The sequence below is a fragment of the Rhinopithecus roxellana genome, chromosome 13, assembly GCF_007565055.1.
Source record: "Rhinopithecus roxellana isolate Shanxi Qingling chromosome 13, ASM756505v1, whole genome shotgun sequence".
NCBI lineage: Eukaryota > Metazoa > Chordata > Mammalia > Primates > Cercopithecidae > Rhinopithecus > Rhinopithecus roxellana.
In genome coordinates this window covers 9,732,243-9,759,985 of record NC_044561.1, presented here as the reverse complement: position 1 = coordinate 9,759,985, position 27,743 = coordinate 9,732,243, and the positions used below count along the sequence as shown (strand labels likewise).

The window sequence follows — 27,743 nt, the reverse complement described above, 5'->3', positions numbered from 1 at the left end:
CTTGAACCCGGGAAGCAGAGGTTGTAGTGAGCTAAGACGGCACCACTGCACTCTAGCCTGGGCAACAGAATGAGACTCCTGCACTCCTGGAGTTCCTACCTCCCTGTCTGCTTCCTGAAGCCTGAACTGAGGCGAGGAGGCAGCAAGGGGTTCCTGCTCACAAGGCATCCAGGGGTGGAACAGAGAAGTAAGGGGAAAGGTCACCAGAGCCACAAAAGATGAGAGAGTTAACAATTCAGGAGGATAATGACAACCAGCTCACGCACGGTGCTGGGTCAGAGTTCTGGGGAAGTGAGGCATGGGTGGGCTGGGAGGACCCTGTGCACATGCTCTCAGATTGGTGCGGGGCAGGCTTTCCACACCCAGAGGCTGAGATGACAGCTGCTAGGCCCCAAGAAGTCAGTGAACATTTCTGATAGAAGTGGCTGCATAGGCCTGTTTCCTGAAGGTTGCCTCACCTGTGTCCCTCAAGGCAGGTATGCCCTTCAAGAGCATACCCGTTCTTCCCACCTTCCTTTTTTCTTTTTCTTCTTTTGTTTTTTGAGACGAGGTCTTGCTCTGTCACAGGTTCAGCGCAGTGGTGCAAACACAGCTCACTGCAGCTTCAAACTCCTGGGCTCAAGTATCCTCCCACCAAAGCCTCCCAAATAGCTGGGGACTACAGGCATGTGCCACCATGCCTGGCTACTTTTTTTTATTTTTTACTTTTTTTGTAGAGACAGGGTCTTGTTTTGTTGCTCAGGTTGGTCTCAAACTCCTGGCCTTAAGTGATCCTCCACCTTGGCCTCCCAAAGCACTGGAACCAATAGGGAGACCCAGGAGAGAGCAGTAGAAACAGCAGGGGAGCACTTGCAGGCCAAGCAGGACAGCCTGGAGGCTGGCTCTGTGAAGAGTGGGGAGGCTGTCGGTGGCAGATGTGACCAGGAGTCAGAGATGGAGCAGGGTGCAGAAGAGTCTGGGAAGTGACAACCAGTTACATGGATGGGCCCTGTGCCCACCAACAGCAATCAGAGAGCAAAGCCAGGCTTGATACAAAAGTAGTCCTTTTGAGCTGCTACTGGCCATTTTTGAGAGTGTCAGCAGACTGGCAGGCCCCAAACAGATACTGTCTTGGTGCAGCAGAGACATCTGGCACAGTCAGAGAGACAGGATCTAGAAACACAGCTTAGTGCAATAGCTTTGAGGTGATGGGATGACCAGGTTGAAGAAATGTGCTTCGTGAGCCGAAGGCAAGGTGGCACCATACACCAGGGGATGTGCTGGCAGACGAGCCCTGTCCTGTCCTGGGTAACGACACAGATGACGTGGATATTGTGAGCACCAACTGTCAGCTACTCAGAGCCTGAGGAGCATGGACCAAGCTGGAGGCCGGAAACAGGCAAGTCTTGACAGGCCAACACCAGGAAACCGAGCTGGGATAAATGTCCACTTCTGCATGAGCTTCAGGGGGTCAGAGTGGGGCCGAGAAGCCAGGTGCTCCTCCAGCAAGGCCAGGGCTCTGAACAGCAGCACTTTGCAATGTCACTCCCACATCTCCTCCACAGCATCCACCCAGGGAGGCCCAGCAGGTTTGGTGGCCAGTTACAGACACTGTGCGGTTTGCAGTTCTGTCAACCGTATTTTTTAAAACGTCTTTGCTCCTGTTTCTAGTTTGAAGATCATATGCCACAAAAGAGATAAAGCGAAAAAGAACCCAGGAACTCTGCAGCTAATCCCCCATACTTCCCCGCTGATGCCTGCCCTTTCATCTCCAGCTGGCCTGGCACTTTTCAGAGGCATCCCCTGCCTGGGCATTGACTCCATGAGGGCACCCATTTCACACTCATGCTGAGGTCAAGTCCCCTTCCTTCCTCCCTTAGACCTAACACACCTGCTGCGGGAGGCTGCAGGCAGGACCCAGGCCCACCTTCAGAACAGGACTGGCTGCCCCCAAAGCCCCCTTCTGATCTCCCTAAGCTGGGCTCTGCCACCATCCCCAGCATGCCTTCCTGAGCAGCCAGATCCGAACGGCTACTCCTCAGTCTCTGTCTCCTGAAAACAAAACCCTTCAAGCCACTGTCACGAAATGAAAGGAAACTATCACACAAGGAGACAGCCCCAAACATGGAGCAAAGAGCACAGCCTCAGACAAAGAAGAGAGAACCAACCTGTCACGGTGAGCTCTGTCCCGACACAAGCAAGCCTGGAAGACGAGGGCCCGTCCAGCCAGATGAGGGCAGGGAGCAGACTGGTGTCAGCTCACAAGGGAAGACCCTCGATGACTGTCCTGCCACAGTCCTGTCCAACATAAGCAACAGGTTCGAAAACAGTACAGGCCTATGAGGCGGCTGCCGAAGAACCCAAGGCTGCCTGGGTGGTGTTTGCACTAGCTGAGGAAGGGGGTGGGGGGCCGCTCCCTGTTTGCGACCAGCCAGACCTCTGAACACAAGGGCTGTTACCTGCTCAGAGCACACAGTCCCTTGCTGTGAACTGGGCTCCCATGCCCTGCCTTGGGCCATGGTCTAGCTGGTTGCCATAGCTATGTCTGTGCACTCAGTCAGGGTTCAACTGGTACCTAGCTTAGACTGAAGCCTCCCAGGGGACCGATTCATCATTACAGGCCCTTGAAGCTCCCCCACCAGGGGGTCTGAGGATGTCCTACTGTCCACAACTGTCCCCAGAACACGGTGTGTCTTAACGACACTGCCTGACCCTGGATGAGCTCTTGGTGTCTTCATCTCCCAGCACCAAGTGTCCATTCCAGAAACCTGGGAACCCCCTTCACTTTCTGACTGCCACCTTTAATTCTCCAAAGTTCCAATCTTTGCCCCAACTCCGACTGCACCTGTGGCAATTCCTCCCAAAGGGCCTCTGTCTCCCGTTCCCATCCCTATCCCCACGCCCTCACCGGCTCCCCAGGTCACATGACTGCCAGTGAGCAACTGCCACTGAGTGTGGGAAGCAACCCGAGCCCCTGCCTGCCTTGAGCCTCGCTCCTCACCAGCAGGGCAGGCAGCCTGTCCAGAAGCCCACTGAGGAACCTACTCCTGCACCTGCCCCACACACTCTCCCCAGGGCCCCAGGGACGATGACCTACTGCCTGGCACATTGCCTGACTATCCCATCAGGCCTGCTAGGGCCTCCCACCCTGCTCCCACCCAGGCACCCCTGCTGTCAGCTGCACAGAAACCCTATAGCCACCTCACCCATGTCTGTGGCACTTCCTGGAGGAATCTCTGGTTCCCGTGTGTCAGCCCCACTATACCAAGAACACCCTGAGAGCAGAGACAACGGCGTCCACTTTTGTGTGCAGCAGGCAGTCATCACTGCCAGGCAAAATAACCAGCTCTTTTTAACACAAGGAGTGGTACTGTCATGCATTTTGATGGGACACGACGTGCAGAACGGAGAATCAGCGTGGCAGCCATGGGGGAAACCAGGCCTCAAAGAAGCACGTCCTGGCAGTGGAGGACAGGGTGCCTGGGGGAAGGCGTGTGCTGGGGCAGGCAGCTGGGCCTGGCAGGAAGCAGACAGAGGAGGAGGGGCCTGGGCTCAAATTCCAACATAGCCACTCACCAGCTCTCGGTCTTGGGAGAGGCACTCCCTCCCCCTAAGCGTGGCCTCTTCATAAAGGAGGGCTCTGAGAGGCTGTGGCCAGGATGAAGGTGCACAGAGAGGACCAGGCAGTGAGGACAGGCCCAGTGTTGGCCTGGTCTACGGGGCTTCTGCCCAGCATGGGCCTGTTGTTCCTCACCTCCTTCCTATTCCAAATTGGGAAACTCTGTCAACAAGAGCCCAGTCCCAGTCCTTGTAATCTGAATGAGACTAAGATAAAGCAAAAAACTGGCAAACTGAGCATCCTAGGGAAGGAGCACAGGGCATCAAGCTCAAAGCCTGCTAAGGCCAGCGAGGCCTGAGGTAAGCTGCCCCAGTCTGCCCTCAACCCATCTGGGAGCGCCTCCCTGTCCTTCCTTTGCACAGACAGTGGGGACAGTGCCAACCTCACAGGTGGCCCTGAGGATGACAGTAGTTAATATTATAAGGCACTGGACATACAGGAAGTGCTAGGTATGCATTAAAGAAATAAGTCAGGCAACAACCTGCCCAAATATGCAATAGGACAGCATCCCAAAACACCTCCACCATGTGTTGAGGTTATTGTCACCCCCTCCCTAGCAGACGATGGACCAATGAGCATGTGCAGCTCCCTCAGGCGGAGCCACCCTCCCACTGGAGCTCTGAGTCACCTGCAGTGTACCCTGAGGCCAGCCCCACAGCCCACAGGAAGGACACACACAGGCATGTTGATGAGGCATGAACTGGCCTCCCCACCCCAACTCCCGCTCTGCTCCGCTCCATGCCCTGACTCTTCCTTCCACACCCACCCTGGTTCCCACCAAGGACCCTCTCCCCTCTGAATGAGGCCTCTCCCCTGACCCCACCCTCTTTACCACTGCTCCCCCTGCCACACTGCCAGGCCCCTTCCCTGGTCTAACTGCTTTCCCTTTGCTGAATGAAGGCATGAATTCCCAGGACAGCCAACTCCTCCGTCCTCCTGCTGGTGTCTAAAGCAGGAAGGTGTTTTCCTCCCTGGGGCACAGACTGACCTCAGGGGGACAGGATGATTCCTCCTAGCCATTTATGGGACAGATTTATATTCTGCTCCAAGGAAACTTCTGTGAGTTTCTTCTATTTTTGAGAAACATAACACCTATCAATCAAGTGAACTCTCATAGGGCAGAATAAATTTTTGGCAGCTCCACTTTGCCCCACCCAAGAAGCCTCCTGGTAAATTGCTGCCTCTGTGTGCAGTCTGTTTGCCCACCTGGGACAGGAGCCCACAGCTTGTACGTGTGACCCTTACCCTATGTGTTGACAAACCTAAATCACAGAGGACCAAAAGACAACAGAAGGAGAGTTAGACAATATCAGGATGATGGTTTCCTAAGCATCATCATAAGCAGACATCATAAAGGAAAAAAGATTTTCCATATTAAAAAAAAGATTGGGGCTAGGTGTAGTGGTTCACACCTGTAATCCCAGCAATCTGGGAGGCAGAGGCAGGTGGATCACTTGAGGTCAGGAGTTCGAGACCAGCCTGGCCAACATGGTGAAACCCATCTCTACTAAAAATACAAAAATTAGCTGAGCACGGTGGCTCATGCCTGCAATCCCAACACCTTGGGAGCCAAGGCGGGTGGATCACCCGCGGTCAGGAGTTCGAGACCAGACTGGCCAACGTGGTGAAACCCCATCTCTACTAAAAATACAAAAATTTAGCCAGGCATGGTGCCTGCAATCCCAGCTACTTGGAAGGTTGAGGTAGGAGAATGGCTTGAACCTGGGAGGCGGAGGTTGCAGTGAGCCGAGATCCTGCCACTGCACTCCAGCCTGGGCAACAAGAGTGAAACTCTGTCTCGAAAATAAAAAATAAAAATACAAAAATTAGCCAGGCGTGGTGGTGTGCGCTATAATCCCAGTTACTTGGGAGGCTGAGGCAGGAGAATCGCTTGAACCCGGGAGACAAAGGTTGCAGTGAGCCAAGATCAAGCCATTGCACTCCAGCCTGGGTGACAAGAGTAAAACTCTATCTCATATATATAAATTAGCTGGGCATGGTGGTGTGTGGCTGTAATCCCAGCTACTTGGGAAGCTGAGGCAAGATAATTGCTGGAACCAGGGAGGTGGAGGCTGCAGTGAGCCGAGATAGCACCACTGCACTCCAGTCTGGGTAACAGAGTGAGACCCTGTCTCTAAATAAATAAATAAATAAATAAATAACAAATACGAACCTCCAAGTTGAAATGAGGGACCAAACCTGCACATATAATTCCCTTCCATCCTAAAACCACACAAAAAAAAGGAGGAATGGAAATGGTCGCCTCAACAGCCTTTTAGAAGCTGGAAAGCTGATGGCCCAGTGGTAATGTACACAGCAAGAGGACCAAGAAACCAGAGTCCTAAGTAACAGTGAGGAGGGGGAGAGCCCTAGGTCTTTGTCAGGTTGTGGCCAGGTTGCAACATGTGCTCTGGGACAGAGGGTGAAAGCTATCCCTGTATCCTCCACACCCCAACTTCACACTGTGGGTAGCTACTCCCACACCAGGTGACCACAGGAGGTTTACTCTTTGGAAAAGCATGAAACAGATAGTCACTGGACTAGGGGGTCAACCACTCAGTTGAAAAGGCACAGGTAGGATACTGAGAGAGGTGGACTGTGTAGTCATCCGTGCTCTGGTCTAAGTGACTAGGTCGATGCACACTAACTGCCGAGACCCACTGCCCATCAGCCTCCTCCATCCCAGTGAGCAGCAGGCTGGCAGCCAGGCCTTCACCCACAGCCCAGTGTCTGGAAGACCATGCTCTAGGGCAGGGTCTCCAACCCCTGGGCCGCAGACCAGTACAGGTCTGTGGGCTATTAGAAACCAGGCCTCACAGCAGTAGGTGAGCAAGCATTACTGCCTGAGGTCCGCCTCCTGTCAGATCAGCAGTGGCATCGGATTCTCATAGGAGCACAAACCTCACTGTAAACTGCGCATGTGAGGGATCCAGGTCACACGCTCCTTATGCGAGTCTAATGCCTGATGATCTGAGGTGGAACAATTTCATCCTAAAACCATCCTCATCTGGCAGTCTGTAGAAAAATTGTCTTCTGTGAAACCGGTCCTTGGTGCCAAAAATGTTGGGGACCATTGTTCTGGAGGAAGGACTCAGAATCTGCAGGCAGATGAGCCTTCAACGAAGTTCCCAGTCAACAAGCTTCACGTGCTGGAAGAGACTCCTAGGCTTTGGAGGGCCCCTCACAGAGTGAGCAACCAGCCAAGGGCAGCCAAATGCCATTAACATGGCCAATAAAGACCCCACAAGAAAAGAGTAATTTAAGGTAACAGAAATTCAGCAAGAAGGAAATGTAGAATTTATTAGGCCAGGTGCAGTGGTTCACACCTGTAATCTCAGTACTTTCAGAGGCTGAGACGAGAGGATCACTTGAGGTCAGGAGTTTGATTTTTTTTTGAGACGGAGTCTCGCTCTGTTGCCTAGGCTGGAGTACAGTGGCATGATCTCGGCTCACTGCAACCTCTGCCTCCCAGGTTCAAGTGATTCTTCTGCCTCAGCCTCCCAAGTAGCTGGGACTATAGGCGCGTGTCACCATGCCCAGCTAATTTTTGTATTTTTAGTAGAGACGGGGTTTCACCATATTGACCAGGCTGGTCTCGAACTCTTGACCTTGTGATCCGCCTGCCTTGGCCTCCCAAAGTGCTGGGATTACAGGCGTGAGCCACCACATCCGTCTGAGGTCAGGAGTTTGAGACCAGCCTAGGCAACATCACAAGATCCCATCTCTACAAAAAATAAAAATACTTGCCAGGAGTGGTGGTGCATGCCTGTAGTCCCAGCTACTTGGGAGGCTGAGGTGGGAGGATCACTTGAGCCCAGGAGCTTGAGGCCACAGTGAGCCATGAATACATCACTGCATTCCAGCCTGGGCAATAAAGTGAAAATTTACCAAAAAAACAGAATTTATTATAATACATATAAATATTATACCACATTGTATCCATTTAACAGGAACAGGTGCTATAAAAAGGGAAAAGTCAGATTATGAAAAAGGAAAAAAAGGAGTTCTTGGAAATAAAAGCATGTTAGCAGTGAAAGGTCAGACAAAATTGTGGAAATCACTTAGAGAGCAGAGCTAAAAGAAAAAGAGATAGAAAACAGGAGATAAAAGATAAAATTAGAGGCCCAAGGAGTGAACATTAAACACTCCAGCAGAGGAAGTGTAGGGAGTGAGATTCCCCTGAAATGACTCAAGGGAACTTCCCAAGTAGAGCAGGACTTGAATTTGGGGATCAAGGCAAGTCACTGTGAGGCTCAGAGCCAGCACCTCAGGAGAAAGAAGCACATGCCAGCACAAGGGCAGCACAGTGGAACATCATTTTAAATCCCCCAGTTAGCATGTCCCACCAGGGGGCCTAGATGCACCCAAACTGGCATGGTCTCTAGAAAGTTAATTCCCAGGAGCCCCTTCTCAGGAAACTAGCAGAATGAGGGAATAAATCACAAAGGATGAGACACGGGATATAGGAAACAACGAACTCAACAAAGGAGAACAACAGTCCTAGTCTGGACAGACAAACAACAGACAAGCACGCTGAGGGCTGTCACACCATGCCTACGGCCACTCCCTAGAGGGTTCCAGAAGGGAGGTCCAAGAGGGTCACCACCCACCTCCTTTGGGAGGCCAAAGTGGGTGGATCACTTGAGGCCACAGGTTTGAACTGAAACTGACAGACAGCCCACTAGCACTAAGCCTGAAGATAGCTGTACTGAGAGGCAACCGGAAAATAAAGGAAGAATAGGAATAGATACACAGAAAACTGGGCAAACAGTGTTCAAAAGGCAATTCTTTCCTAGGAAAAAAGTAACAAGCAATTGCAGTACACTATGCTCAGCTTTGAATATCATTTGTGTAGGCAGAAAACATAAACAATCATTACTGATTTATGCAGAAAGTAAAATACTGGAAGAATGAGGGAGGAGAAGCAGAGATAATGGCAATGGAAGGGAGCTACAGAGCAAGCCAATAGATAAATGTAAAACGCCAAGTTGCAAGGGTGGCACGCGTCTATTACCTAGAATCAGAGGTATATGCCAGAAGAAAGCTCAGATGTAAAGGCAGTTGCTACCTCTGGGGAGAACTGGCAGAGTGGGAACCACGGTAGTTTCTTGTCTTTTTACAGTTTATGTGATATATTATGTTGATAAAATTTAAAGTAATTAAAAATTAAATGAGGCCGAGTGTGGTGGCTCATGCTTGAGCCCAGGAGTTCAAGACAGGCCTAGGCAATATAGTGAAACCCCATCTCTACAAAAAATACAAAAACTTAGCCAGTCATAGTGGTGCATGCTGTAGTCCCACCAACTTGGTGGCTGAGGTGGGAGGATTTCTTGAGCCCAGGAGGCGGAGGCTGCAACAAGCCGAGATCGTGCCACTAGGCTATAGCCTGGGTAAAGGGGTAAAACCCTGTCTCAAAAAAAAAAAAATTTTTTTTAAAATTAAAATTAAATGACAAAATGCACATAAAGAATATCATAGAGAAATACTCAGCAAACAATAGGTTTTAAGAAGGGTCATGTGGCAGGGTGCAGTGGCTCACACCCGTAATCCCAACATTTTGGGAAGCTGAGATGGGTGGCTCACCTGAGGTGGGGAGTTTGAGACCAGCCTGAACAACATGGAGAAAACCTGTTTCTACTGAAAATACAAAATTAGCCAGGCGTGGTGGCACATGCCCGTAAACTCAGCTACTCAGGAGGCTGAGGCAGGAGAATCGCTTGAACCCGAGGCGGAGGTTGCAGTCAGCCGAGATTGCGCCACTGCAGTCCAGCCTGGGTGACAGAGCTAGACTCCGTTTCAAAACAAAAAAACAAAAAAACTGCTACATATTCCTTCTGCAAGTGGCCCCGCAGTCAGCGCATGGATGGAGTTGGAAGGGACCTCTGGGTGAGTGAGGCCAATGGCACAGTCAAAGCAGTTCCTCCCACCCCCACCAATCTGAGAGGTGCCTTCTGGCTGCAGCTCAAATGCCTCACCACACTCCCAGCCAGAAAAGCCCCTTCCCTGTCCTCCACCAGTAGAGGGCTTGTTCTCATCCAGCCTTCTGAGCTTCACGAGGTCTCTAGAGAGCTACAGGGTGGCATCCCACACTGTCCCTGGACTTCTTCCAATCCTGCAGCCAATTTACTGCCCCACTGCCCAGGTGGTTTCATCTCTAAGGCAGGAAATGATGAGATACCGATTGTTTAGTCATCAATGTACCCAAAGTAAACACATGGCCTCTCCATCTCTCAGGTAGCTGAGAGCACATTTGTCAAACTGTATCCCAAACAGACTGCAACTTTTCCTTTACTGGAACTTCTACATTCTGGTTCTTTTACTTTTTAAAGAAACATAAAAGTGTTTTTTAACAAGATAAAAATATATACTTCAGAATTTAACTCTCCACCCACATGTAGGAATGGGTATTTTGGTCTTGCAGAAAGAAAATCTCGAATCATACCAATACAGGAAATTTCAAACACTGTACACCCCTCTGGACTGCTTGATGACACTTTCTTGCCTCTATTCTCAAGATCTCTCAACTCCCAGTAAACAAGATCATTGAAAGAACTAACCTGCAGAAAAGGCTGCTGTCCTTCAAACTGTGTGCTATTGTCTAAGCTAGCTCAGAAGAATACACGAGCTTCCTTCACATACTCCAATCTGTTGGTTTGACTTCTAAAGAAGCAGCAGAGCTGGAAAAGCCTTGAGATCTCTGTCCTGGTGCTGGCCTGGGGCTCCCCTACATCTAGCCTGAAAGTGTCCCCACTCACCAGCAGGAAAGCATGTGGCAAGGATGAGATCTGCAAACCCAAATGCTGATCTCACATGGCTCTGTGGTATTTGGTGGGGGTGGGGAAGCTCGATCTTTTAGAGATCTGCACTCAAGTACTCATAGTTGAAATCATCTGGTGTCTGGGATGTGATTTAAAATAGTCCAGGAGGTGGTGAGGAGGGGTGGGTGAAGTAATACTGGCCATATGTTGCTAACTCCCAAAGTAGTTGGGAGACCATTTTTCTATTATCTCTACTTCTGGGAACACTTGAAAAAGTCCATAATGAACTTTTTTTTTTTTTTTTTTTTAAAGGAATTCAAATGCTTATCTCAAGCCTGTGGGATGACTGTGCATGATCCACACCTCATGTGAACCTGGGCTGTGAACATGCAGGTCCCAGCCAGACTCCATCAGGGGAGAGAACACAACTTAAGCCGTGGGAAACCTGTAACTCAAAACTGAACTCACAGTCATAGCCTAGTTTCACTTTAAAAATACATGTGTATATGTATTTACATATTTAAAATGCAAACATATCAAGCTATAAGCACACACAGGACTGGTGGAAATATATCAGTATGTCAGTAACAGCCAGCTCTGGGGAGAGAGTATGGAAAACACCTTCCTGTTTTTCAGTCCTCTACAATATTATCTGGAATGGAATGAAGTACTACACCCACAAGTCCTGAAGCTACTGACCAAAACAGGAGAGAGAGACGGGACTGGGGATGCCATGACTGGAATCTGATGGTTTCCACCATGCCCCATCCTCTCATCCCACAGTCTTTCTTCACATCTGCTCTGCCCACCACAGCCCTGCTCTGGAGTTCTCTGCTCTGCCCCTTCTGCCATCCCCACCTAGGCAGATGGGTTTCATCCAGCCTCCAGGACGGCCCACCCACTTGTTCCTGCAGCAGGCTGCTCTTCCCAGGTTTGCCTCCCCATCTCCCACTGGCTGTTGAAAATTTCACCCACACCCACTCCCCACATCATCACCTTACATCCAGCCCTCAGATAAGTACAGAGGCTGCGGCAGGAGAACTGGCCAGTGGCTTCCTCCTCCAAATTCATAGACACATGCACACAGAACACGAGCATTCACACATGGAACCACCAAATCCTACCACTTATTTCCTTGTGGGCTCCCTCCCTCCTAGATCATCCTTTCCATTCCTTTTTTTCTTTTTTTTTTCTTTTTTTTTTTTTTGAGACGGAGTCCCGCTCTGTCGCCCAGGCTGGAGTGCAGTGGCGCTATCTCGGCTCACTGCAAGCTCCGCCTCCTGGGTTCACGTCATTCTCCTGCCTCAGCCTCCCGAGTAGCTGGGACTACAGACGCCCGCCACCTTGCCTGGCTAGTTTTTTGTATTTTTTAGTAGAGACGGGGTTTCACCGTGTTAGCCAGGATGGTCTCGATCTCCTGACCTCGTGATCCGCCCGTCTCGGCCTCCCAAAGTGCTGGGATTACAGGCTTGAGCCACCGTGCCCGACCTCCTTTTTTTCTTTTTTTTTTTAATCATCTTTTCCATTCCTACTGTCACTGCACCCAGTAAATTTCAACGTGCATTCAAAATCAATGACAGAGCCTGTTATAAAGGCAGGTTCCTTGACAATGCCAGGTGTTGGCAAGGATGTCTAGCAAGTGGAACTCCCTCACATTTTGCTGGTGGGAACGTAAACTAGTACCACTTGGGAAGAGTGTTCAGCGGAATATGCTAAGAGACACATCCCCTGACCCAGCCCTCTATTTAACTTCTAGGTGCACAGCCAAGAGAATTAAGTGCATATATTTATCAGAAGACATGACCAAAGTCATTCCTGGTGTTGCCTTCATGTAGCCAACACCTGGAACTAACACCAAAGTTCATTAGGCACAAAACAAAAAAGTAATCTGGAACAGAGTCCTCCATGGAATAACACATCATAAACGAGAACAGGCTGGGCACGGTGGCTCACGCCTATAATCCCAGTATGTTGGGAGGCCAAGGCAGGTGGATCACCTGAGGTCAGGAGTTCAACACCAGCCTGCCCAACATGGTGAAACCCCATCTCTACTAAAAATACAAAAATTAGCCAGGCACGGTGGTGCATGCCTGTAGTCCCAGCTACTCTGGAGGCTGAGGTAGGAGAATCACGTGAACCCTGGAGGCGGAGGTTGCAGTGAGCTGAGATTGAGCCACTGCACTTCAGCGTAGGCAACAGAGCAAGACTCTGTCTCAGAAATAAATAAATAGATAAATAAGGCTGGGCATGGTGGCTCACACCTGTAATCCCAGCACTTTGGGAGGCCGAGGTGGGGGGATCACGGGGTCAGGAGATCGAGACCATCCCGGCTAACACGGTGAAACCCCAACTCTACTAAAAAACTACAAAAAAAATTAGCCATTTGTGGTGGCAGGTGACTGTAGTCCCAGCTACTCGGGAGACTAAGGCAGGAGAATGGCATGAAACTGGGAGGCAGAGCTTGCAGTAAGCCAAGATCGGGCCACTGCACTTCAGCCTGGGCAACAGAGCAAGACTCCGTCTCAAAAAAAAAAAAAAAAAATAGCCTGGGCACGGTGGCTCACTCCTGTAATCCCAGCACTTTGGGAGGCCAAGGTGGGTGGATCCCCTGAGGTCAGGAGTTCGAGACCAGCCTGGCCAACATGGTAAAACCCCATCTCTACTAAAAATATGAAAATTAAGGGCCGGGCGCGGTGGCTCACACCTGTAATCCCAGCACTTTGGGAGGCCGAGGTGGGCAGATCATGAGGTCAGGAGATGGAGACCATTCTGGCTAACACGGTGAAATCCCGTCTCTACTAAAAATACAAAAAAATTAGCCAGGCGTGGTGGCGGGCGCCTACAGTCCCAGCTACTCAGAGCCTGAGGCAAGAGAATGGCATGAACCCAGGAGGCGGAGCTTGCAGAGCGCTGAGATCGCGCCACTGCACTCCAACCTGGGTGACACAGCAAGACTCCATCTCAAAAAATCAAATGAAATAAAAATACAAAAATTAGCCAGGTATGGTGGTGTGAGCCTGTAATCCCAGCTCCTCAGGAGGCTGAGGCAGGAGAATTGCTGGAACCTAGGAGGCAGAGGTTGCAGGGAGCCAAGATTGTGCTACTGCACCCCAGCCTGGGTAACAGAGCGAGACTCTGTCTCAAAAAAAAAAAAAAAGAAAAAAGAACAACTGCTGCCTGTGAGGATAAATTTCACACATGATGCACATGATTATACAGAGGCCTGTAATCCCAGCACTCTGGGAGGCTGAAGCAGGTGGACTGCTTGAGCCCAGGAGTTCGAGACCAACCTGGGAAACATGGCAAAACCCCATTTCTACAAAAAACACAAAAATTAGCAGGGCGTGGTGGTGAGCACATGTAGTACCTGCTACTCGGGAGGCTGAGGTGGGAAGATTGCTTGAGCCCAGGAGGTCGAGACTGCAGTGAGCCAAGACTGTACCAGTGCACGCTACCCTGGGCAATAGGGCAGACCCTGTCTCAAAAACAAAATGATGGCACAGAGTGTGATTGCAGAGATTCCAAATGTCTCCCTGGCCATGGAAGTCAGAAGACTGGTACAGTTTGCCCTGGCTGGGTGCAAATCTGAGGAGTATGAATAGTTCTCTGGTGGCACACTCAAGACCGGAGGCACGTGTATCGTTCACTATGATAGGGATTATACCTCAATTTAAATACCCCATGAAATAAACAAGAGCTTTGAGCCCCGTGCCCCAGGACCCTGCCCTGTCCTTTGGTTGGCCTGAATGCCTACTACAGAGCACTTGACAGGGACTTCTCCCTCACATGAATGAAAGCGGACTGACAGCACTTGCAGGACGTATGGTGACCCACCCCAGGGCTTCTGAGGACGAACCCTGAGTTCTATTTTACAACAAGGGCTCCATCTCAAACATGGCAGCCAGATCACTTCCTTGAAGGTCATATCTGATGAGGAGGACTGAAAGGAAGCTTGGAAAGAGCAGAAGAAAAGGGCAGCAGGGAAGTGGGATGAGTCACTTCTTAACCTACAAGCACTGCCTTCACCAAGCCCCAAGAGCCCACCAACACAAGAAGGAACAAGGGGGTACTCAGGCTGGGAAGAACAGAAGTTCCAGGGGTGGGGGTCTTGCTGGTCCCCTGCCTTTGGCCCAGATGTCCCTCATTCCCCTTCAACCCTCCAGCTCACACTTCACTCTTACGTGAACCCCTATCTCTCCCCCAGATTCATAGGCACAGAGCTCAGAGAAGATGCTGGGGCCAAGGAATAAAAGTGAACAAATCCTGCCAAAGAGAAGGGTCAGTTAAAAAAAAAAAATTAAAAAGACAGAAACAAATAAAAGGAAACAGAGTCCAGAAGGAGGGGACCCCCAGGGAGTATGGGAAGATGGTATAAGTGAGAACGAGCTGGTGAATCCCGGGGAAGAGGATGCCTGAGTGCTTTTACTGTCCTTGCCACTCTCTGTACATTTGAAATATTCTCAAAATAAAAAGCTCAGGCCGGGTGCAATGGCTCACGCCTGTAATCCCAGCACTTTGGGAGGACGAGGCAGGCAGATCACCTAAGGTCAGAAGTTTGAGACCAGCTTGGTCAACATGGTGAAACCCCCATCTGTAATAAAAATACAAAAATTAGCCAGGTGTGGTGGTGCAGGCCTGTAATCCCAGCTACTCAGGAGGCTGAGGTACAAGAATTGCTTGAACTAAGAAGGCGGAGGTTGCAGTAAGCCAAGGTCATGCCACTGCACTTCAGCCTGGGCAACAGAGCGAGACTGTCTCAAAAAAACATAAATAAATAAAAATAAAAACACCCTCAAAATAAGGAGACATGGGGCTTGGAAAGAAGGTAAACCATCTCCTCCAAGGACTCACTGCCCTAAATAACAGTTACTGCACGTCAAGCTGCTTAACCCAATCACAGGGCCTCTATTAACAGCCCTGCACCTAGGCTAGAGAGTCATTACTAAAGTTGAGGCAAACATCTCCCTTACAGGGTGATGGTTTAGAGGTAATTACGCCTTGGCTCTTATCCTATTCCCCTTTGTTCTCTAGCCTGTGCTCCCCTTTGTCTTTAAATAAATGTCTCAGGGCCAGGCACAGTGGCTCACACCTGTAATCCCAGCACTTTGGGAGGCGGAGGCAGCAGATCGCTCAAGCCCAGGAGTTGGAGACCAGCCAACATGGCAAAATCCTGTCTCTACAAAAAAATACACAAATTAGCACGGCATGGTGGCACACACCTATGGTCCCAGCTACTTGGGAGGCTGATGTGGGAGGATCGCGTGAGCCCCGGTGGTGGAGGTCGCAGCGAGCCACAATCACGCTACTGCACTCCAGCCTGAGTGACAGAGTGAGACCCTGCCAAATAAATAAATAAATAAATGTCTTGAAAAAAAAATCAACCATCACAAGCTGTGAGGGGAAAAAAAAGTTCAAAATGAGAAGTTCAGAATGGTTTAGGTAGCACTGATGGACAAAACCATGGCAGGCTTTAATTAAAGCCAGCACTGATTTCCACAACCCTACATATAATTATTATGTACTTCATCTAGGCCAAAATATTATGCTAAGAACTACAAGAGACACAGAGCTGTGGGTCCAGGTACCACACTCAAAGAATTTCCAATGCTGTTGGCAAGGCAAAAAATAGTTAATCTGTTCAGTTCATGTCAGGATGCACTCAATGAGGGCTCTGCAGCCACCATAGGCTGAGCTAACCATCAGGGGTCAACTGGAGGGGATGAAGCCAAAGTCAAAGCTTCACCAGAGAAGAGGGTCACAGAGACAGAGGAAGAGCCAGCCACTACAGCATCCAGAAAGGGCATAGTGTGGCACAAAGTTCTCGTGCCAATACGAAGAAAGGTAACTTGGAAGGACAGTGTCAAACTGAAAGGGAAAGGGCCTCAAGCTCCCTTGCACAGATGGAAAGGATGGAACCATCTTGGGAAGGCTGTCTGGCATTGAGGGCCCAGGTGAGAGAGGTCACATATCCTGAATACAAAGCACACAGTGATTTTCCACCTCAGATAACTAGCTATAGCCACCTCACTTACAGACAGGTCCACCCTATCTAAAGATTTCTGATGACAAAAGCAATATGCATTCATTCTTGACAAAAATACACACAGGTATATATGTAGCGAAAATTACATGGAAAACTAAAATCACGGCTGGGCACGGTGGCTAAACGCCTATAATCCCACCACTTTGGGAGGCTGAGGTGGGTGGATCATTTGGGGCCAGGAGTTTGAGACCAGCCTGGCCAATATAATGAAACCCCATCTCTACTAAAAATACAAAAATTAGCTGGGTGTGGTTTCGTGCGCCTGTAATCCCAGCTACTCAGGAGGCTGAGGCAGAGAATCGCTTGAACCTGGGAGGCAGAGGCTGCAATGAGGCACGATCGCGCCACTGCACGCCAGTCTGGGCGACAGAGCGAGACTCCATGTGAAACAAAGAAAACATTAAAATCATTCATAACAGTTAAAGATATCTGTTTAATAAAACTCAGCCTGTACCATGCATCCTGCTTGGTAACAAGCACTTGTCGATGTTGACACATTATGGCAGTACCTCCCGTCAATGTCAACAGCAGCACAGAGCCCATCACCTGCAGCTACAACTCTAACCAAGCTCCCACTGTTGGTCTGTTTCACACATCCCACTCCTGAGACAATGATGTGGCAATGAGCATCCTCATCACCATCAGGTTTTGAATACTTTCCTGATTGTGCCCTTGGAGGAAATAGACATTTTAAGGTACTGGGATAAACAGTATTGCCAAAAGGCCTTCCAGAAAAAATGGCTCTAATTTAAGTGCCCCCAGCTGAGCTGGCTGGTTGCCTGCATCTTCCTGTGGTGCTTCTGCCATCTCTACCTGAGGTGAATGTCCCCTCAGGACAGCCCCCATCACCATAGCAGCTGAATGGGCCTATAACAGTACTCAGAAAACTGGCACTGGACAGACCTAGCAATCCCCCTGCTACAGCAATCCTGAGAGGCAGGAAATGATTGATTCAAGTTCCTGCCCTGAGAAGTTCAGACCAGGAGGAGATAAGCCTTCAAACAACCCAAGGGCAACCAGGAAACTCCTCACCAAGTCTGTGAAAAGAGCAGGGGGGTGGGGGCAGTGAAAAGAGCAGGGGGGTGGGGGCAGCGGAAGGCCCAGCCTCCTTGGAGAATGGCTAAACCGCTCAGCCACGGAAAGGAAGGATCTTTGAGGCAGGCGAAAAAACTGGATGCAGAGCAGGGAGCAAGAACTGAGACTGTCTGAGGGTCCACTGCCAGCTTGGTATGATGGAGCACAGGTTAAGGCACTGGCAGGCAGGTGCAGACGCTGCAGGAAGGGTCAAGACTAAGAACAGAATCCACAGACAGTGGGCAGCCACTGAAACACTCTGGGCATCAAAATAACTGGGGAGGACCAGGAGTAGTGGCTCATGCCTGTAATCCAACACTTTGGGAGGCAAAGGCAGGAGGATCACTTGAAGCCAGGAGTTCAAGACCAGCCTGGGCAACAAATCAAGACCTGGTCTCTACCAAAAAAAAAAAAAAAAAGAAAAGAAAATTAGCCAGCCCGTGGTGGCGCCTGCCCTTAGTCCCAGCTACTTGGGAAGCTAAGGCAGGAAGATCACTTAAGCCCAGGAGTTAGAGGCTGCAGTGAACTATGATCGTACCGCTGCACTGGGGAACAGAGCAAGACCTTTTCTCAAAAAAAAGTAATAATAATTGCGTGGCAATCAAGTACATGAAACAAGAGTTGATAATCACTGAAGCAGAGTGGTGGCTATATGGACACAGGGGTCTTTATTCTATTTGGTTTTTTGATTTAAATTTTCCATTTGGAATTTTAAAAAATTCATTAAAATTCCTTAAAATGTTTTCCCTCCAGATATTTAACAGAAATTATTGTCCCAAGGAATGCTTTAAAGGGGGATAGTACCCCACAGCCCTGCCATGATAGTGGCAGGGAGATAACCATGTGGTCATGATCCTTCCTACCTTGGGATGCCCAGCATGGGTCCTTGACTGGCCACAGACACAGCATCACAAACAGCAGTAACAGCTGGAAGACCTCTGGTCAGGGTGGATGTCAGGGCCTGCAACTGTGGTAGGCCCGTGGGGTCACTTACAAAAGGGACCTGGTAGGGCTGGGGGCTAAGGTCTGAGGGGTACTCGTTGGCAGAGGCCAAAGATCAAAGGGGCTTGCCGGCTGGCTCTTCCTCTGCTGTTAGGGTCCAATGACCCATGGGGAGCTGCTAAGGTTATAAAGAAGCCACTAGCATCAGGCCTCTCTACCGGGTCTCCCAGTACATTTGGCTTGGGTTAACTTTGAGCTGCTCCTCTTGCTCCCCCACTCCCAACAGCCTGCAACCTCTCTTTCCAAAATTAAAAGGTGGTTTGGGCCGAGCACAGTGACTCACGCCTGTAATCCCAGCACTTCAGGAGGCTGAGGCGGGTGGATTACCTGAGGTCAGGAGTTCGAGGCCAGCCTGGCCAACATGGTGAAACCCCATCTCTACTAAAAATACAAAAAATTAGATAGGGATGGTGGCAGGATCCTGCAATCCCAGCTACTCGGGAGGCTGAGGCAGGAGAATCGCTTGAACCTGGGAGATGGGGGTTGCAGTGAGCCAAGATCATGCCATTGCACTCCAGCCCGGGCAACAAGAGTGAAACTCCATCTTAAAAAAAAAAAAAGAAAAGAAAGAAAGGTGGTTTGTCTGTATTGTCCTGTCGTGGTTCAGCAACTATTTATTTATTTATTTATTTATTTATTTATTTTTTAGATGGAGTCTCGCTCTGTCACCCAGGCTGGAGTGAAGTGGCATGATCTTGACTGAGTGCAACCTCTGCCTCTCAGGTTCAAGCGATTCTCCTGCCTCAGCCTCCCAAGTAGCTGGGACTACAGGTGTGTGTCACTATGCCTGGCTAATTTTTGTATTTTTAGTAGAGATGGGGTTTCATTATGTTGGCCAGGCTGGTCTTGAACTCCTGAGCTCAAGAAGGATATATATATATATAATATATGTTATTTATATAAAATTTTATATATGTTCCCTATATAATACATATATGCATACATATATACATACATACACACACATATACACACTATGTGTGTGTGTGTATATATATATTTGGTTTTTTTTTTTGAGACTGAGTCTCCCTCTGTCTCCAGGCTGGAGCACAGTGGTACGATCTTGGCTCATTGCAACCTCTGCCTCCTGGGTTCAAGCGATTCTCCTACCTCAGCCTCCCAAGTAGCTGGGACTACAGGCACCCGCCACCACGCCCAACTAGTTTTTGTATTTTTAGTAGAGACGGGGTTTTCATCATGTTGGCCAGGCTGGTCTCGAGCTCCTGACCTCAGGTGATCTGCCTGCCTCGACTCCCCAAAGTGCTAGCCACCGCGCCCAGCCTAAATATATTTTTTGTAGAGCCAAGGCTTCACCATGTTGCCCAGGTTGGTCTCAAACTCCTGAGCTCAAGCAATCCACTCACCTTAGCCTTCCAAAGTGCTAGGATTACAGGCATGAGCTACCACGCTCGGCCTTCGTAAACTTTATTATGAGATTTTTTGGCGACTTATTTTTTTAGCTCATCAGCTATCATTAGTGTTAGTGTATCTTATGTGTGGCCCAAAACAATTCTTCTTCTTCCTATGTGGCCCAGGGAAGCCAAAAGACTGGACACCCCTGATTTACAACATGCAGAGTAACTCTAAGCAGCTGTGGCCTCTCCTCTAGGCTTCATTTTCCTCATCTTATAAATGGGAGTAACATGTGCACCTACTGACAAAGCAAGCATGAAGAGGGGATGAGTCAACATCTGTCAACTCCTGCAACAGGGCTTGGCATAGCATGCCTGCCGCATGTCAGCTGCTGTTGAGAAAGCCCTGAACTCCTGAGCAGATGACTTAGGGCTCAGGTCACTGTCACGACTGGCCTAGAGGCTCAACAATCACTTCCTATTTGCCCATCAGGAGCAGCCCTATGGGGCATTCGGACTATGAATGTGAAGAGAGGGACAGAAAGGGCCCCTAGCCTCAAGGAATGGACATTCTAGCAATAGGTTATACACAGACACCTGTAAGCCAGTGCAGTCACTTAGGTGACAACCAGGCTATGAAGCTGGAAAACAAGGGCCGGAACTGCACCAGAAGGGCACAGAGCTGTGAGTGGGAAAAGCCACAGAAAAAGCTCAGCCAAGGCTGACTCACTGGCTTCTGCCTATGGCAAGGACCATAACCCACAGGCAGAATCTTGGCTTGCAAGTTTAAAGGCACTCCCCATCCTTCTGAAGACCTCTCCAGATCCCTGGAAGTTGCTGTTCAGTTGTATGTTTTGTTCCTTGTGTTGTCTTACTTGGAGCTCACGTCTCTCTGGAGGCTTCACTAGAAGAGGTGGCTGACCTGCTAGTCCCAGCTCCGTTCCATGCTTCCCCTGAGCCTCTTCTGGCACTTCACCAGATACTGGACTGTCCTTTCCCAGTTGTGTCACCTCCTCTCTGTACTGTTTTGCCCAATGGACATCTATTTATTTCATCTTTATATGTGCAATCTGCTGTACAGAGGGGTGGCACGTATAAAAGTCTCAAGAATAAGGTGGCAGAAAAATAAAAAAGAATTGAAAGAAAATAGCTGATAAGGTCCTTTTGTTCATTCACAGCTTAAATATTTTCTACAAACCTGTATGACAGGTGCAGCACTAGTCATTGCAGATGCACACTTGTTCTCTGAGAGACTATAGCCCAGAGACAGGCTCAACATTAACCCAGCAATCCCATGAGGAAGTCCAAGCCCCAGAAAGGCCAGTTAAATTGGTTCTAAGGGTGGCTTATCCTGCAGTTTCTGCAGGGAGAGTAGATGTTCAACGAAGAGTCAACAAACGCAAGCACGGTGGCTCACACCTGTAATCCCAGCCCTTTGGGAGGCCGAGGTAGGTGGATCGCTTGAGCCCAGGAGATCAAGACCAGCCTGGGAAACATGGTGAAACCCTGTCTCTTACACAAAATACAAAAATTAGCTGGGCCTGGTGGCATACGTCTGTAGTACCAGCTACTTGGGAAGGCTGAGGCGGGAGGATCGCTTAAGCCCGGGAGGCAGAGGTTGCAGTAGGCCAAGATCATGCCACTGCACTCCAACCTGGGTGATAGAGCAAGATTCTGTCTCAAAAAAAAAAAAAAAAAAAAAAAGCCAACATGAACCTACTAACAATTTCCCAACTACCCTCCCCACAGGCTCCAATAAGTGTCATCAATTTCCCTAACCAGGCTTGGGGTATCGGGGTATTACCTTCATTCTCCAAGACTATAGAATCTCCTACTCCTAGAAGGGCACAGGAGGTGGTGGCAGGGAGCTCACCACTGAGTCCCAAGACCTCTGCAAAGGCTTGTACAGAGGTCTCTTCATTTTTCCCTTCCACCATACCTGTAAAACAGATTGGCCTCCTATCATTTCATTGATGAGGGATACAATTAAGAAAGGCTCGGCCAGGTGCAGTGGCTCACACCTGTAATCCCAGCACTTTGGGAGGCCGACACAGGTGGATCATGAGGTTGGGAGTTCAAGACCAGCCTGACCAAGATGGTTAAACCCCATCTCTACTAAAAACACAAAAATTAGCCAGGCGTGGTGGCGGGTGCCTGTAATCCCAGCTACTCGGGAGGCTGAGGCAGAGAACTGCTTGAACCCGGGAGGCTGAGGTTGCAGTGAGCCGAGATCACGCCATTGCACTCCAGCCTGGGCCATAGGGCAAGACTTCGTCTCAAAAAAAAAGAAAAAAAAAGAAAAAAAAGAACGGCTACCAAGTGGAGAAAGCAGGGGCTCCAGAGCTTTACAATGTACACTGGTTCAGGTAAAGAACACCACTGCACTGGAGAATCACTTGAGTACAGGAGTTTGAGGCTGCAGTGAGCTATGATCACAACACCTGCACTCCAGCCCAAGTGACAAAGCAAGACCCTGTCTCTTAAAAAATAAAAAACTAGGCCGGGCGCACTGGCTCACGCCTGTAATCCCAGCACTTCGGGAGACCGAGGCGGGTGGATCACGAGGTCAGGAGATCAAGACCATCCTGGCTAACATGGTGAAACCCGGTCTCTACTAAAAATACAAAAACAATTAGCCAGGCATGGTGGCAGGTGCCTGTAGTCCCAGCTACCTGGGAGGATGAGGCACGAGAATGGCGTGAACCCAGGAGGTGGAGCTTGCAGTGAGGCGAGATCGCACCACTGTACTCCAGCCTGGGCGACAAAGAGACTCCACCTCAAAAAAAAAAAAAAATTAAAAAATAAAGAATGCCACTGTAATACAAGAGGTGACCCAGCTGGGTGCGTTGGCTCACATCTGTAATCCCAGCACTTTGGGAGGCCGAGGCAGGCGGATCACGAGGTCAGGGTTTGAGACCAGCCTGACCAACATGGTGAAACTCCATCTCTACTAAAAATACAAAAATTAGCCAGGTCTGGTGGTGCGTGCCTGTAATCCCAGCTACTTGGGAGGCTGAGGCAGGAGAATCGCTTGAACCTGGGAGGCAGAGGTTGCAGGAGCCGAGATCACGCCACTGCACTCCAGCCTGGGCAACAGAGTGAGACTCTGTCTCAAAAAAAAAAAAAAAAAAATTAGTTGGGCGTGGTGGTGGGCGCCTGTAATCCCAGCTACCTGGGAGGCTGAGGCAGGAGAATGGCGTGAACCTGGAAGGCGGAGCTTGCAGTGAGCCGACATGGCACCATTGCACTCCAACCTGGGCGACAGAGTGAGACTCCATCTCAAAAAAAAAAAAAAAAAAAAGAAGTGACTCACACAGCCCCCTTCCACTCTTCAATAACTGTTTTGTATACCAGGTACCAAGCTTCATAGGTATGAGGTCCTATAGGAAACTAAAAAGGGCTGAGATAAAACATATCAGAGGTGGTGACCAACTTTAGATCAAGCAGGGAAGGATCCTCTGAATATCTGATACTGAGCAGACACCTAAAAGAAGGAGATAGTCATGAATACAGTGGCAGGGAGGAGTCTACTCATTTTTGAATACCTTAAACACTTGATAATAAATTGGTTAAAAATAAAGAGCTCAGGGGCCAGGCATAGTGGCTCACATCTGTAATCCCAGTGCTTTGGAAGGCTGAGTAGGGAGGATCACCTGAACCCAGGAATTCAAGACCAGTCTGGGCAACATGGTGAAACCTCATCTCTACAAAAAATGTAAAAATCAGTCAGGCGTGGTGGTGTGTGCCTGTAGTCCCACCTACTCAGAAGGCTATGGTGGGAGTCGTTTGAGCCTGGAAGGCCAAGGCTGCAGTGAGCTATCATCGTACCACTGCACTCTAATCTGGGCCACAGAGCAAGATTCTGTCTCAATAAAAAAAAAAAAAAGCTTAGAATGTTCAAGAAGCTGAAAGACCAGAGAGGTCAGAATAGGGTGGGGGTAGGAGAAAAGGTGACTATACCAGGTCAGGGTGAGGGACTAGGAGGGTGGGACATCTGGAGGTTTATTCTAATGCTAAGAGAAGTCATTGTTCTGCAGCAGGGCAGTGACTACACTTCAGGCCTCACCCTCACTTGTGCTGTTGAGGGAAGAAGGATGGGACTGGGAAGAGAGTAGGAGACCATAGCCCAGAATGGGCCCAGGTGAGGTGGAGGCAGTGGAGGGCTAAGAGGCTGAACTGGAGAGTCTCTGCAATGGCTGTCTAGTCACAGCCAGCCTCAACTCAAAATCCCTTTTCCTTAGTGGGAGCCAGGAGACTAGATTATATACTAGCTCATGCTCTGGGGCACTGTTCCCTAGGCTCTTGGTAGAGACAGATAACTAACCATCAGATGTTTTCTCCTCTGTCAAACCTTAACATGCTTTCTTTTTTTTTTTTTTGAGACAGGGTCTCACTCTGTGGCCCAGGTTGGAGTGCAGTGGCGTGATTGTAGCTCACTGCAGTCTCGACCTCCCGGACTCAAGTGATCCCCCCCGCCTCAACCTCCAGAGTAGCTGGGACTATGAGTACACGCCACCACACCCAGTTAATTGTTATATTTTTTTATGTTGCCTAGGCTGGTCTCAAACTCCTGGACTCAAGCAGTCCCAGATCTCAGCCTCCCACAGTGCTGGGATTACAGGTGTGAGCCACAGTGCCTGGCCAAGCAAGATACTTTCTCTATCTCTTCATCAACTATAAATTACTTGGGTACAAAGCATTTCCCAAAATGGCCAAAATGAAACAACAGTGTAAAAACATGGGAGGAAGTTAAGTGTTAAAAGTATGTCCAGAATTCTAATGCAAATCTTTTTTTAAAGCAAATTTTTTAACCTTGTGAGCACAATAAATCAAGGCACCAAGAATCACGACTTTCAACGTGAACCCTAGAGAGAAAGTGAATCCTAGAGAGAATACAGACAAATTTGAGAACTGAGAACACCCACATCACCACCTAGGGAAGGCAACCTTTGAAACTGCTCCTCCCTGCTATGGTAGGAGAATGCCCATCTCGTGCCTTATCCCCAGAACTTGGGAATATGCTACATTAGATGGCAAAAGGAATTCTGCAGATGTAATTAAAATACAAACTTTAAAATAAAGAGATTATCCTGGCTTCTCCGAGTGCACTAAATCTAATCTGAGCCCTGAAAAGCAGGATATTTTCTCTAGCTGATATCAGAGATGTGGCAGAAGAACTGGCCCTCGCTGGAGGGAGACACATAAAAAGCATGAGAAAGAATTTGGGCAGCTTCTGGGAACAAAGATTGACTCCTGGCTAACAGCCAGTAAGGAAAGAGGGCACCTCAGTCCTACAAGCTCAAGGAACTGAATATGGCCAACAGCATAAATGGGCTTGCAAGCAGGTTCCACCCCAGGGCCTCCAGTAAGAAATGCACCCTGCCAACGTCTTGATTTCAGCCTTGTTAGGCCCTAAGCAGGAGACCTAGTGAAACCTACCTGGACCTCTGACCTACAGAAACTACCAGATGATAAATGTGTGTTTTTTGTTTGTTTTTGAGACGGAGTCCTGCTCTGTCACCAGGCTGGAGTGCAGTGGCGTGATCTCGGCTCACTGCAATCTCCGCCTCCCGGGTTCAAGCAATTCTCCTGCCTCAGACTCCTGAACAGCTGGGACTACAGGTGTGTGCCATCACACCTAGCTAATTTTTGTATTTTTAGTAGAAAGAGGGTTTCTTGTGTTGGCTAGGACGGTCTTGGTCTCTTGACCTCACGATCCACCCGCCTCAGTCTCCCAAAGTGCTGGGATTACACGCGTGAGCCACCACACTCGGCCAAATGTGTGTTGTTTTAAGATGCTAAATTTGTGGTAATTTGTTAGAGCAGCAATAGAAAAATACACCAACAGCAATCTCAAAAAAAAAAAAAAAAAAAAAAAAAAAACTCAATTCTCCTGGAAGCAAAATAAAGCTAAGTTAGGAAATATCTAGTCACTCTCAACACCCATAAACTCTTCAATCACCCTCCCCATCCTCTAACACTTTCCCTGCCCCCATTTTCTGTGATGATAACTCACCCTTCCAGGTCTTAAATTCTGGGCTTTCCAAAGAAGAACCCTTGCCCTGGGGACTTTTCTTGCAGGAACCCTGAAGTGGGATATCTCTCAAGATTTCACCTACAGATAACTATAGTGTATCAGTAAAACACTGTTCACTGATTGTGCAATATCCCCAGAAATATCCCAAGGCTATTCTTCCCAAAGCCCACAGCTACTAACTCTACAGTCCCTACTCTTTCCACTGTACTGAAAGGTTTCCCAGCATTCAGCCTGGCTTCCTTCCTTCCACAATGCTTCACCCTACACCCCACCCCCCTCCATCCAGTTAGTCATCAAGAATTGTCTACATTCCCCTTCCTCTGGAATCTGTCTTCCTCTTTCAGTTTCTACCACTGTCTAATGCAGGCCTTTATAATCTCCCGACCGACTAGGTCATGCCACAGTCATTTCATGGAGCAATGTGGCAGGCAGTGAGCTAGCAGTGAGAATACAAGGATGAAAAAGGACAGGTTCCCCACTCCCTCCAAATGTTCAAACTCCCTTAATGGCTTAACTGGTCTCTCTTCTCTGTCCTTTATCCATCTCCAGGGACTCTAGGGATATTCCCAACACTGGCATTTCACTACTTCAAAGAATGCCACATGCCAAACACAGGCTCAACTCCTTAGCACAACACCCCCACTAAAGTGCTAGTACCCGCTCACCCTCATTCCATTATCTCCTGAGCTCCCTTACTCCTCGAGCCCGGGAACTCTCAGCCTACAAGGTCCTCCCTCCACGCAGTAAATGCGCATGTTTCCTAACTCCTCAGCTTGGAATGGTGGCTATTTACACTCCTACTTGTCTTTCTAGGACTCAATTTATTCGTCACCTACTCACTAGACTGCCCCTGGTCGGCTCAAGTTAACCGCCGCTTCGCAAGAAACCTCTGCAGTATACACAACATTACAGACTGACAAGACTGCACTGTGACGGTTCCTTTACCGACAATGCCATCCCTCAGGAAAGGGGCTGTGTCTCAGGCAAACCCGTGGAGAGCACAACACGCCAATAAGCTCAGTTAAAAACTGCTAATAGAAACAAGCAGTCGGTGGTAAGGGGCTAGAGTTCCTCTGGGCGGGGCCACTGACCCCAGTTCTTCACTCTCTCCTCCAGAAACAACGATCGCTTCCTGACAGTGGCTTCCTGCCATCCTTTGGCAAAGTCCACATTCCTTCTGGGGGTCACCCTTAGATCCTCCGTCCCACCGCCCACACCCCAAACAACTACCTTCCCAATCTCATCTTAATCCACCCTCCTCCCATCACTTTCTCTCACCGTTGACGCGCTTTTCTGGAAGAGAAAACATGAAGCACCCAGCTCTGCTAAACACACTACAGCCGGCTGCCTCTCTCCCTTTCCCTATTCAGTGTGGTTCAAAAAGCGGGGGAAAGTCTGCACCCAAAGCACACAAATGACGAATGAGAAAGCTCAAGACGATGATTCATAAGCCAGGGCTCGTTGGTTTGCAGAGCTCGGCCCCAGGAAAGCTAACGAGCAGTTCATGTCGGGAACAGAGGGGCCAGACAGGGGAGGCCCGCGCTCTGGGACCCACGCAAATCCCCGGCGCCTTCTGTCTCCCGGCGCCCTAGGTTTCTCACAGATCCGGCCCTGGCCTCGCCCGCCACGCGAAGGAGGAAGGCCCCGCAATCCAGCCCCCTGCCCCGACCACTACTCACATTTGACTAACCAGCTTCTGCCGGAAGGCGGTGCTCCGCCAGTCGGTCTCTTGCCCTGAAACGTCCATGCCTGTTCCCCAGCTCCCGCAGCCCGTAGCCCGCCCGGCCGCGACCGCCGCTGCCTCAGCCACAGAGCCAGGCCCAAACCCGGAAACCATCCGCGGCGCCTCTGCCGGGGGCCGGAAGTGAGGGGGGTTGTG

General features: G+C 49.5%; 1 protein-coding gene across 3 annotated transcripts in view; it reads right to left on the bottom strand.

Moving 5' to 3' along the window:
• Positions 1–27,743, bottom strand: part of MED15 (mediator complex subunit 15) — an 86,520-nt gene extending 58,777 nt beyond the window's left edge. For 2 of the 3 annotated variants that reach the window (XM_010368995.2, XM_010368996.2), the window contains exon 1: positions 27,544–27,743. In XM_010368995.2, the coding sequence (XP_010367297.1) occupies positions 27,544–27,701 (158 nt within the window). In that variant the 5' untranslated portion in view covers positions 27,702–27,743. The remainder of the gene's footprint in view (positions 1–27,543) is intronic. The other variant, XM_030915486.1, reaches the window with a different exon arrangement.